The sequence below is a fragment of the Takifugu rubripes genome, chromosome 1 (assembly GCF_901000725.2).
Source record: "Takifugu rubripes chromosome 1, fTakRub1.2, whole genome shotgun sequence".
Lineage (NCBI taxonomy): Eukaryota > Metazoa > Chordata > Actinopteri > Tetraodontiformes > Tetraodontidae > Takifugu > Takifugu rubripes.
In genome coordinates this window covers 1,591,937-1,604,676 of record NC_042285.1, presented here as the reverse complement: position 1 = coordinate 1,604,676, position 12,740 = coordinate 1,591,937, and the positions used below count along the sequence as shown (strand labels likewise).

The following is a 12,740-nucleotide window of genomic DNA, read 5'->3' as shown; positions in this document are numbered from 1 at the left end:
GCCGTGCTCGGTGGGCCACGTGTAATAATATTCCACGCTCATTCCCTCTCCTACCAAATCTGAGTCTGCTGTCTTTGCCATCAATATGCTGTTCAACTTTATATCCAGCCTTTTCAAAACAACTGCGGCTGCCTTATATTCCTGATCAGGAGCTCCAGAAGGAGCCAACCCCCAAAATTATAGGCTTACCATTAATTTTCTTCCTTATGTTTCTTCTAAAGGAATCTATTGTAAGCATGAGCCTTTCTGTGGTTCATAAAGAGCTAGCTTGTCAAAATAATTTTAAAAAACAACAACAAAAGAGCTCTGATATAATGACAGATCAGTATTTAACACCAACATAACTGACATTTTTGGGGAATGGGTGGACGTTTTGGCCTTTTGTTTGTTTTAATTTATTTTTAAAAGAATGCAGGATTTGGGCTGTGGCATCCCTCAGGGAACAATGTTTGGTCCATTTCTAGTTAATTACATACAGTCTCCTATCAATGCAGATAAGTAAGTTATATCTTTCTCTATAGAATATATTTATGTTGCTATATTCTGGTCAATATATTCTGCACAATAATCTATTCTCCTTTCATGAACAATAGTTACTTTTTCTGTGTTAGTGCTTCTCAATGTGTTTTTACTTGGTGCTTTGTAGGCCTACCGTACCTTCTGGGTGGGGGGAGCTGAAAAGTGAAATCCACAGTGCACTATTAATAGCCCAATAATGATCTGCTTACAAAACAGAACAGTGGGTTACATATAACACCTCACTACTTTTCACAAGTGGAGAGCCGAGCTAACAGTTCTCTCCGTGATATACATGGAGCAGTAGGACTTGTGGTATTGTGTGTGTGTGTGTGTGTGTGTGTGTGTGTGTGTGTGTGCATTGTTAACCTTACACACACTACACGACTGCTCGGCAACACCAGCGTTAGCGTTTGCTTCTCGTTAGCCTGCAGTTAGCGCATTTGATCAGTCATCTCTGGGCACAGAACCACTGTGAGGTATTGGTTCGCATCCCAACTCTGCTAGCAATGACAGTATGCAGCATCATGTGATTACAACTTGTGTCTAAAATTATGCCATTTTTTCATTCTATGTTAAAACTGTAAGTGATTGAAAAAGCCATGTGTCACTATTGTCTGTTTAATGTATAGTTTGAAGCAAAGTTTGTTTACTTTTCCCCTCAACTTGCTCCTTTTTCATAAGAGTTTGTGGGGGGGGGGGGTCTGTATGTATATCCCTAGAGAGCTAAACTCCATTTAGGACAGAGGTCAAGCCAGTTTTGATATTATTAGAGGACTGTATCGTGTCAATTATGCTGCTCTCACTTTCCTGTGGTGGTATCATATTTAATTAGTCCCTGGCCTCCGGAGTGCAGGCCCTCCCTCATGTCTCCCTGAAATGTTCACAGTCACACCGTCACTTCACTTCTACCGGAAAAAGGGCCCGACTGGGGGAAAAGGACTTTAGCAGTGTCTGAACAGCTCCGGGTTAGAATGTGTTGTGCTTCCACTGTAGAGCTGAGTCATGAAGACGAGCTCCTCTGGGAGTTGAGGGCTTTTCACTGGAGTAGACAGCTGCACAGAAAAGCTTGCAGTGGCAACATAAGGACACACACAACTGGGATTAAAACCCAAAGATGTTGCAGTGAAATCATGAGAGCTTATTTTTAGAATAATCTGTTGTTTTCCTTGTGAGAGCAACATTTGTGAACAGTATAGGAGCTTCATCAATGATGTCATGGAAATATGAGGGCGAGTAGAAGATAAAGTTGATTTGGTAAAAGATTTGACATAAGAATGTGGCGTTGAATGTATATTTTTTGGTTTAAAAAAAAAAAATGCAATTGTTGTTAGTTTATTCTTTCCAGTCGATATTGTACAAATCTTCTCCCACATATGATTTCTTGCGGGGAAAAGGTCCAAAAGGTCCAATCCAGGCCCAGTAACTTCATATGAGAATATCGGAGAGCAGAAGAGACCAAACAGTTTGAAATCAGGTCCTCGTTCCAGGTCTTTAAATTGAGCCTGAGCCTCACCTTCCCCAGATAATCCTCCCAACCCTGTAATGATGGAAGCCCTCGCTGACATACATAAAAGAAGCAGCAGCAGTTTGGCTAATGGACGTGCACTCGCTGCTGACCGTCAGGATGTGACTGAATGCCTCGCTTTTGTTGCACAGCAACATCTGGTCTGCGTCGCTTTGTCCAACAAGTCGGCCGGATGACTGCACGGAATCATCCCGGAATCATCCAGCTCGGTGCATACGCTCTGGGAACAGACTCTGGGTTGTAGACAAAGACTATCAACATGAATATTAAGCAACGTGTCAGAAGAATTCATTGTCAGACTGGCATTAATGTTCACTCACATCGGTGGTTCTACTTCTGTAGCGTTGCCAAGCTCCCCATGGACAGAAAGTATTGACTTCAAAGCAGTAAAAAATAGATGTCCTGATTTTTTCACATTAATTCGGCTCCTTTCGTCCCTTTTCACAGTTGAATCAGACAGTGTTAATGCACATTCATCACAGTGAGGCTCAGTAAAACTGGGGGGCACCGAGCTCATCCTGGGTTGATTATTCTGCATATATGGCTAATGTATGTTCTTGTGAACATTCTATCTGAAAAGCTCCTTCGTCGCCCTCTGGACCTCTGCAGACAAAGGCCTTCGGCTCCATCCATCCGTTGAATGTCAACTTCTGTGGATTGAATGCTAAGCGGAGGGCTGTGAGGCCGCTGGCGGTCATCTTTATGTGAACATGGTTGTTCTGAGCTGGTGTTTCTGAGCAAAATCACCTTCGTCTCTCTCCATGCGCTTTCGCCACCTTCACTGAAGGTGGACAAAACTGATGGTTTCCTGATGCTCTGCTGTTTCCATAGTGACCGGGGATGCATGCTTGGTTTCTGTAGAGCTCGGCTCGGCCAGCAGACAGCTAGGAATGTATGTGCTCACCCACATCATGTTTCAGTATATGTTTGTGTTAATGCGTGGGCGTATGTGTCTTTGTCTGAGCGCACGCCTGAGGTCGTATGTAACTGAGACAGTGGCGCAGACGATGCTTGGTACCGTCTATCACTCTCTAATCTGCAACAAATGAGAAATGAGAATGTGTACAGCCTCCAATTCATATTCAGATCTTGTCATTTAGTAGTTGAAAGCTCAGGTTGTGTCTGGGGGGCCTGAAAAGAGGCACCTCTTTCATGTGCGCAGCCAGCTCCATACGTGAATTTGAATCATAATATTGACTTGCTTTCTTTCCACGCTTGCGGTGGCAATTTCACCCAAGGCTTTGTATGTACGTGCTGACAGTCTCAGGAATACAGATCAGCATTTTCAGATTTTAACACCCCCCCCCCGACTTATTAACCATCACAGCTCCGAGGCATCCGCTTCACACTAATCTCAGGCGTACACGCGTGCACAGCCGCATGCATATTCATACACCAGAGGATGTAACACATATCTGTGTCACAATGCCTGCATCTGCACACACTAGACTAGATACATTTATTCATAAGCTCATTAGACGAGTGGATTTGCCTGCTGCCATCCATCACACTGCCGCCCAGGCCTGGCTTGGCACCGTGTGACAACAGAGCTGCAGGAGAGAACTCCCTGGGATTTAGTCTCCTGCAGGCAGCACTGTGGAGAGGATTTACTCCAATAGACCGAGACTCACTTCACCATTTCGCAGAGGTGAGGTCAGGGAGACCAAAACCGAAAATAAACTCTAATCCAATTCACCACAGCCGCATCTATCCAAAAACCGATATCCTGAGGATTAACCCCCACGCGGCAGCATGCCAGCAAAGTAAACCTGTAAAATATGTAGACATTAAAGCACTGTTCTTAGTACAGGTGTCAATAGTTGTGTGTAAAACTACTGATATGGGAAGAAATATGGGGTTTTTATATATGTTTAGGGTTCATTTTGATCGTAAATAACCATATATTTTCATTGAATGCCAATGAGATGGTGATTGATGTCTTGCAGTTAGAAAAAGAGCAGTAAAGGCAGCATCTAATTATAATGCACTCTGTGATCAGTCGCTACATGGGATGTAAGTATTGTCCTGTCAGCTGATGAATGCAGCATGAAACCAACTCCTTCAAATATGATCAAAATGTTCGGTTCCAACTCTGTTTGACTCTATTTTTACTTGCCTGCACATGACGACACACCAAACGGGCAAACTTTACAGATATTTGGCTTCGTTACATTCATCCAGTGAAGGATCGCTGCGGTTCCTTCAGATTCTAAGTTTCCCGATGTAACGTTGTCCTCTGGCTCACGTCCTACATGTCCTCAGTGAGTGGAGACGTGTCCAGACCGTCCAGACACCGCAACACACACACTCGCATCCTGTAGTTCCTCATGTCAAAGTGGATTACTTCCTGTTTGTGCACAGAATATGTTAAAATCTGCTTCAGGTTGTCGGCAAGTTGCGAAATCCATTATTTATATCGTATCTTGCATTTTTTTAACAGAATTAACGTCTCTGTCAGGATCCTGTAGAGCAGTTTTGTTCTCGTGATGTCATGAGACTGGTGCTGGGAATCCCCTCATCATTGACATTTTATTGTTTTATGATATTTCATGTCCACCCAGACTCACACAGACTTCTGTTCAGGGCTTATTAAGGTTTTCCATTATGATCCAGATCCCCTCTACACCTTCGAATGTTTGTTACCACATGTGATTCCAATATTTTGATCAGAATTCACTGGTTCTCAATTTGAACTTAGTCTTAGTTCCTCAAAGGTTTACGTTTTGAAGAGAAAGCCTGAACTTTTTAGTCCCTTTGCAGATAAGAATGAAACATGGGGAAAATTATTTTTAAAATGGCAACTTAAAAAAGAAAGAAAAAGGGCTCCCTTGAGGCAGAAACTCTTTAGCGTTTTCCATTAGCCACTCAAAGGCTTTATCTTGTCTTTAGCTTTGACCAAAACATCTATACGGCTGCTGCCATATGATCTATTTCTGTCTGTTCTCACCTCAACTGGAACAAAGAATGAGGAGACAGATGGACATTTCCACTCTCTGCACACACACATATACACACCCTGTTCTTGAATTAGCTGTAACATGAACCCCAAACAAATGTAGTAAGCAGCCTGTTCTTTGTGCAGCCATTGTTGCTTGAGCATATGTTTCCACGGCTGCTTGCCGCTCGCTGCTCGGCCCACTCCGACTGCTTCCTGGATGGATTCGGACATCCGTAATAAAAGTGCTAAAGCACCCTTTTAAAGAGCGATGAATCAATTAAAAACAACTTAGACCGCTGCAAGTATGAAAGTTCAAACTGATGAGACGGGCATCGGGTTTGAGTCGATTTTTTTTTTTTTTTTTGTGCCTGTCACAGCAGGAATTTTAAACTGTGCGCTTAGCATTGGGTGCTAATATTGTTGTAACTTGGAGTCATCTGCTGCTGAGAAAAGATGAAAGGTGGGCTGCAAGACCGCGTGTGGGAAGCATGGTAGCAGTATTTCTGCTTCAGGGACCGATTTTCCTGCAATGTTCTTGCAAAGTTGCTCCTGCGGATGAGGTCGGCACATGCTCGAGTGTTTATCTGTAAAAGACCCATCTGCACCGCTTCAGTCACTCATGGTTGTGGAAGCCAATCTGGGCAAATGTGCTTTAAATCTTCGCGTTGTGACGGAGCTTCCAGAATAAGATCCTGTCACAAACACCAACCCCCGGCTTTTCAACACGCAGCTCCCTCCAAACGTGTTGTCCAATGTTTGCCGGTGCCTCAGACTTTGCGCTCGAGTCAAGGCGCGAGAATGTTCAAAAATGGAGCTCGTTAGCATTTCTTGGTGGCGATTATGACACCGGACTCATCGACATGACACGATTAGTTATCACACTTCCTCGTTTTCAGTGAATGAGTTGATCTGAGATGATTCGGCGCCGACAGACAGAAATAGGATGGCGATTTTTCCATTTCGGGCGGTGGCCGAGCACGGACGCAGCCCTGCGCCGCTCTAACCCCCCACCTGATTACCTGTGCTGCATGTTTACCTGTGCTTTAGCGCTGTTTCCACCCAGGCCAAACACTGAGCCGCCCCAGAAAGGCATATGGATGTTTTCATTTTATTAGTCTGCTGCTGCTGCAAGTTCACAAGCTCTTTCTCTCCTGTCCCTGTCGCCCCTCTCTTTTCTCTTCCTTCAACTCTGTGGCCTGTCTGTGTGTGCGCATGTGTGTGTGTGTGTGTGTGTACATATATATATATATATATATATATATATGTGTGTTGTCTTCTTCTCTATGTGTGTGCATGTGTGTCCTCTGCTCCCAGCCCCTCTGCGGAAAGCAAAGTTTGTGGAGAGCCCTCGCATTCCACAATCAGAGCTTGGCTCCCCTACACACACCTTCACCACTGCCAAGAATCCAGACCTGGACACACACTGCCGGGGTAAGTTTTTTTTTTCCTTCCAGGCGGCCACATCGCTTCTTGAGTTCATTGACAGAGGAAAGAGTCAGATCAAGGAGAACCTCGTTCTGTGGTGCGCTGCTACGTGTTTCAGCATCGGGATATTTATTCATTTACAACATTCAATAACTGCCTACTGCAACCCCCCAATTTATGCATTTAAACTTATATAAAAAAAACTTCTATAAAGTCATGTCTGAAGGTGGATTATAAAATAAAAAATCCACAATTTGCACAGTTGGATTTTGTTGCACACGTATGCGTGTGGTTATCAAATTAACATGTAAGGATGCATTTATATCCAGGGGATTACTTAAGAGATTACTGAATTAAGATCTTACAACCAATTTAGCATATTCTCTTAATTCTGTCTTGTTTTGTCTGGGTTGCTTCCATGTCTTTGACTCAGAGGTGAGTTTTGGGTAGTGTGTGTGACATCACTGAGGTCGTTATTGAAACCCCGGTGCCCACATCCTCGCTGCCTCCTCCCTCTCTGTCTCTAATCCTCTTCCTCTGCTGTCTCACTGCTCTTCACAGATTCTGTCAGTCTCTGTTTTCTGTCCTCAGTTGGCAGTTGCTCGGTAATCCTGTGGACCTTCCAGATTTCACATCCTCTTCTTTACCGTCCTGCTTTTAAACTCTCTTTCTCGTATATCTGCCTTCTGATCTTGCCGCTCCCGTTCCTGTTGCTACTGAGAAGTGCAGTGTCAGTTTACATGCGTGTCCCTGGGGTTGGGTGGACAGGACAAGGCTGCACGCCGAGGAGGCCGGCTAAAGACACGAGCGATGTGGTGACGGTTGTCCAATGAAAATGGGGGACAGGGTGTTACCAACGCTGTACGTCTGCCAGCCTCTTCTGCTGAGCTTCTGCTCAATGGGACTCCTAAGTAGGTGATGTCTGTGGAGAAACGTGTATCTTAATAGATTCATTATAGCTGCACAGTAATGGTGAGAGGTTTGAGCACAAACTTGAATGGATGAACATATATTTGTCCTTTGGTTCCCTTCTTCCACCGACTGTTTATTGCTATTCTTGCTACAGATATTGTCGATGTAAATATATATTTATTGATCTATTGTCTGCTTGGCCAAATGTAAATCGTGGTGTTAAAAACTACGGGGTCACTCTTTCTTAGAGTTCATATATTGTTTACAGTGGCCGTGTCTTCGCTTTCTTCGTTGTGTAGAACGTTAGAATATATAGAATTTCATATCAGAAATATGGGGTTTTCTTTTTGGTTATTTTTCTCCAATTCCAGATAGTTTGTAGACTATATTTTTGCCACATGCCATTGTTAGCCAGTCTCATGGATGAACAAAAACCCTCCTTTTCTCATCAGGCTAGACATCTGTGAAACAGAGAGTAGTGTTATGAGGAGTTATGATGAGCCAAATGTAACATTTAGGTGCTGATCTCTTGCACCACTGAGGCAGGAAAAGGGGGTTCCAGACAGACCCGATCCCGCCTGTGCTGTAAGAGCTTCAGCTGGAGATGCAGCATTAAGAAGAGATGAGGTTTTTCCGGGTGAGGACTCGCACCGCCGTGGTGGACAGATGGACATCTTAGCCTTTAACGAGACCTCACTTGCATGAGTAGCAGCGGGGCAGTGACTTAAACATCTGATCACACGCCAGTCGGTGATCTGCTGCTGACAGAGCCTGTTTGCCTGCGGGGAACCAGGTATCAGCTGATTCTTATGGGCCACGGCGCTTGTGAGAGAGCCTCTAAAATTAGAGAGAAAGCTTTAAAAGCTCGTGTAGCACAAAGGTGGGATGTGAGTGCTTTTTTGTTTGTTTTTTTAAGGCTGCAGCATTGAGAGTTAAGACCATTAAAGCATTGAGAGTTAAGACCATTAAAACAGTACCTTTGCAATCTGCCCTCATCTGTAGCGGAACACAGCCAACTTTACAAATCAAAGGAAGATTTCTGTGAAACGCCACCTGGTGGCCAGTTGTGATCTCTGAAAATGCCAAAAATCAAAGCCGTTGGAGATGACAAAACAAAGATGAAAGGAAGTGATGCTGCAGCGCTCTTAAAGCCTGTCTTTAATGGTTCCCAGCCGTGGATCCACCAGCCTGTTATCGTATCAGCCCCTCCTCGCACAGCCCCAGCGTCCTGAGTGAGTCCCAGTGTGCTTTCATTTATAAACCCCTGGATGTTGTGGTACAGATAAGACCACCGCTGTGCTCATGAGGAATGTGCTCTCTTCCTATCTCTTGATTGACCTTCCGGTGTCTGGTTTCTGGATGATGTGCGAAGCTTTGCTTGTGCGTGCGTGTGCGTGCGTGTGCTGATTCTTCACTATGTTTTCTCATGTTTTAAATTGTTTGTTGTAAATTGTTCTTTAAAATTTTTTACCTCACCTTCTTAAATACCGTCCACAGGAGTCAGTTGTTGACCTTTGGGGTCATGGTGATGGTGCAGTTGCAGGTGGGGGACGGAAGGCAGCACATGGCTGGTGTTGTCTCGCCTGGACGTCTCTGACGCCGTCCGCTGGTGCGTCCAGTCCCCTGCCTGCAGTGCACATGCTTCTCCCGACCCCTCTCGCAGCGTCGGGGTCTGAGCTGTGGACGGCCAGGGAGAAACAGATGCGCTCGCACAGAGACGCATTCCTAGCTGCGTGCAAATATAGTTGCTATGGCAACAATCTGTCTCCCTCACAGTGCAGGAATCCGATGTAGAAGAGCGAGAGAGAGAGTGTCTGGGCTTGGTTGAGGGGGGAAAAAAACCCACAATGAGGTTTTTTTGGGCTGATCTTCCTCAGTTTTATCTTGTAAATTTACCCAGCGGCTCTCTAAGTGTTTCTGAGTTTTTTCTCAATCTGCCGCATCGCTTTGGTGTCTGATTGTCATATTCTGTAACATGATCAGTGGACAGCTTGGCAATATTGTTATATATGCATCCCCTTTGAAAGGGCCTCGTTAGTTATGGGTACATCTTGCGGAACGTTTGAAACAGATGCCACTAATTCAGACGAAACACAAGCGTCTATTGGACACATCCACAATGGTCGCCATGTATGACTGGGAGATTGTGTGTAACTCCCGCGTGCAGATCAAAGTTAAAATGCAACTGTCCGTCTCCAGCCGTCCAGTAACCGGCTCTGAGGATGACCAGCAAGAGAGTAATACTAAGTAGATGAATAACAGGCAGACTGGAAGGAGAGTGGTGCACGGTCACGTCCACAAAACCCCTCAAGAGCTGTTGACTAATCAGCGCTAATGTATTCAGCACTTACTACCACCAGCGTGTCGACCGGGAAGCCTTCGCTGCCCGCGTGCCCAGACAAGCAGGCCTGCAGACGCTACCGCTAACACATGCAGCGCACATACGGTGCAAAAGTCTTCACGGAGACATTTGTCCTTTTCACAGAGAGCGAAATGAACAAATTTCCACTTTCTCCCAATGCGCGGCCGAACTGTGTGGCGTGTGCTCGCGTCAACCCACTGCACAGAAACATACCATTGATATCTGCCTTTGTGTTTAGTTTGGTTTGGGATTCTTCAGAGCCATTTAGGGGTCATGTTTTTGGTATGCATGTGCCGTTAGGTGACTGGTTGAAGTTGAATTGATGTCTAAGCGTTGTTCTCCTGTCAGTTTCTCCCGCTAATAAGTGCACATTCATTAATTTTCCTGTTAGCTGAAGCAGGATTTCTGACCTACACCTTCTACATTACTGCATTGAACAATTATCCTCAAGGGATGGGGGGGGGGGTGTTGTTGACCTTGGGGCTTTCATACTCTGCTGCCTTACTGTGTCTACATTACTGAGCTGCCATATCCATCTCATCACATCTGCTGTGTAATTAGCTGTTTTGGACCTTATTTATCCAGTGATTGCCTCATTATAGTTTGCTGCAGCACTTTAGTAACATGTCATTCCCATTTGGCTCAATTTAGCTGTGCATCTTGAAATGTCCGTCTTCTTTACTGGCTCCAATACTTGGAGCTAATCTAATACGGAACCGTGCGGCGCCCTACCCAGAGAGGGGACTCCAAGCCTCAGATTGTCTGTCCCTCTGAGTAAGCGGCCACAGGCTTTAGACAAGCTGTCTGTCCTGAGATGTGGAGCCTGCTCTTGTCTAATGGCTGCCGTCAGGGCTACCTGCCATTCTGGTACAACCTGCCCTGCAGGAAAACAGCATAGGGAGGCGAAACTGCCATAATCTGCCTGACTGCTGTGTATTTAAACACCAGCCATCTCGTGCACTCCATGTCATTAATGAGCAGGCCAATTCAGAGGCTTATACATCTAATCAGCTGTTTGTACTCCTTCTACGGGAGTTATCGGCAGCCCTGGCTGAGAGTGACACTCCAAAAACAAAGTGAAAATTAATTAAACCTGATATGGCAGAAAGCTCCTCCGGGGAATAATTGCAGAGTGCTACTGGAAAACAGAGTGCCAGCAACGACGCCTTGTTTTAAACGTGTAGCAACCAGGCAGCACAGCTCAAGGAGGACATCCTTAAGGGAATTTTTGTTGTGTGTCTCGCTGCGGTGTGTGTTTCTGTGTGTTGCGCTGTTGTTTTTATCATCTGATTAGCATGCAGGCGTTCACACTCTCTCTGGGAAGTCTCTGTAAACTGCATAAAGATAGACTCACATGCATTTTATCTTGAGAACTCTCTCTCTCTCTCTCTCTCTCTCTCTCTCTCTCACACACACTCACACACACACACACACACCCAGGTGAAGGGCGTATCTCATTACGTCACACAAGCTGCAGTGGAGATGAGTGGTGCGGAAGGAGCTGTCATCAGCGTGGAGGGCTTTTACTCGTCGCCGTGGAAGGAGGCTTTTGTAAACATCTTCTCGTTGTGCTTTGAAGGATTTTTGCCGTGGTGTTAGAAGGCTTCTCAGCAGAGGTGACCTGCTTGGTTGGAATGTTTGTGTGATGCAAAGAAGAGTGTTGGGACGTTCAGGTATGCTGTGCAGGTGGCGTGCCTGCGTGTGTTGGGACGTCTGTGGTGGAGCCGACAGGCTGTGTGTTTAGCAAAGCTCACAGGATGTTTTCGTTACCTGCCTCTGCCCTGCGCTAACATCTTCTGCCTTCCCCTTTCTCCTGCCCTCGCCTTTCTTTTTGCCCCTGCAGGGGAGTCGAGCCAGGAGTTGGGCCCCCCTCCGTCTGTGGATGAGGCAGCCAACACATTGATGACGCGCCTCGGTTTTCTTTTGGGAGACAAAGTGAGTGAGGGGCCAGCCGGCACCCAGTACAGCATGGAGGAACCTGAGGCCAGACAGGTAATGGTGCCCTCCGCCACTCCTGACGTTGCTTTTTCATCCTGTGATGTCTCTTTCTACATTTGCCTCTATATTCAATTCAATTTTAAATCATATCCAAATAAATACGGTCATTTTTGGGTTCCAGTAAATGTGTTCTGGTCGCAGCAAATGCTGCTAATTGTCCCATTTCTCCACATTTTGAGCCAGTTTCTTACTGAGTGAAAAGAATAACGCTGTGAAGGTTGGTATCTGCGTTATTGTGTCACGTCTGTAGCTCAACCCCTGCGTTTACTTCAGTCAGACAATTTAGCGCAACACCCCACAAACACACACAGTGACACACGTTAAAACAAACCTTGATCCTGTGTGATTATCAGGATATCGGTGATGTCATCGATAGTGCTAAAACGCTCAAGGCTGATCTAAGTGTTGATTCCTATATGTGTGTGTGTGTGTGTGGAGATAAATGGAGCGTGACATTATTTCAAACCTCCCACTGTAACATTCACAGGATAATGGCAGATTTATCCGATTTACCTCCGTTTGAGCTCAGCTGTGCTTATATGTATTTGCCAAAACAGTAGTAGGTGTTTTATTAACATTTTCTCTTTGCTCTTGTGCTATTATGTCATTTCTGCACATTTCGACCGCCAGAGATCTTAGACAAAAACCCTCTGATGTCTTTTGATCTGTTTTGACATTTGCCTTCACGGTGCCTTTGGATTCTGATTTTACCTTCACCTCTAGATCAAAAGAGAAGTCTGTTGGCATAGAAACAGAAATATAACATCTATATAATAAAAATATAACAAACAGTCTAATTTATTGGCGAATCTTCTTTAAGCCCCAGCCGCAGGTTCTTCTTGATGTTTGGCAGTTTGAGCAATTTTTAAGTTGCGAGTTTGACAACTGTGAAACAAAGTGAAGCTCCACTGATGGCCCGCTGTCTCCGTTTGACATGTATGAGGTTTCTAAATCAAAGCTCCGTTAGCAGCAGTCGCTAAAGACGGGGAAGCGAGGACCCGAGGGATTAGCAAACCTGTTGCTGAAGCAGGCCTGGATATGAGCTGTATGGATGAGCAGTT

At 45.2% G+C, this 12,740-nt stretch overlaps 1 protein-coding gene across 13 annotated transcripts in view; it reads left to right on the top strand.

The window, feature by feature from the left end:
• tanc2b (tetratricopeptide repeat, ankyrin repeat and coiled-coil containing 2b) overlaps window positions 1-12,740 on the top strand; it is a 98,594-nt gene that overhangs the window by 55,484 nt on the left and 30,370 nt on the right. For 9 of the 13 annotated variants that reach the window (XM_029848828.1, XM_029848829.1, XM_029848825.1 and 6 more), the window contains 2 exons: window positions 6,297-6,413; window positions 11,525-11,673. In XM_029848828.1, coding sequence (XP_029704688.1) covers window positions 6,297-6,413; window positions 11,525-11,673 — 266 coding nt within the window. The remainder of the gene's footprint in view (window positions 1-6,296; window positions 6,414-11,524; window positions 11,674-12,740) is intronic. The other 4 variants (XM_029848837.1, XM_029848816.1, XM_029848807.1 and 1 more) reach the window with 1 other exon arrangement.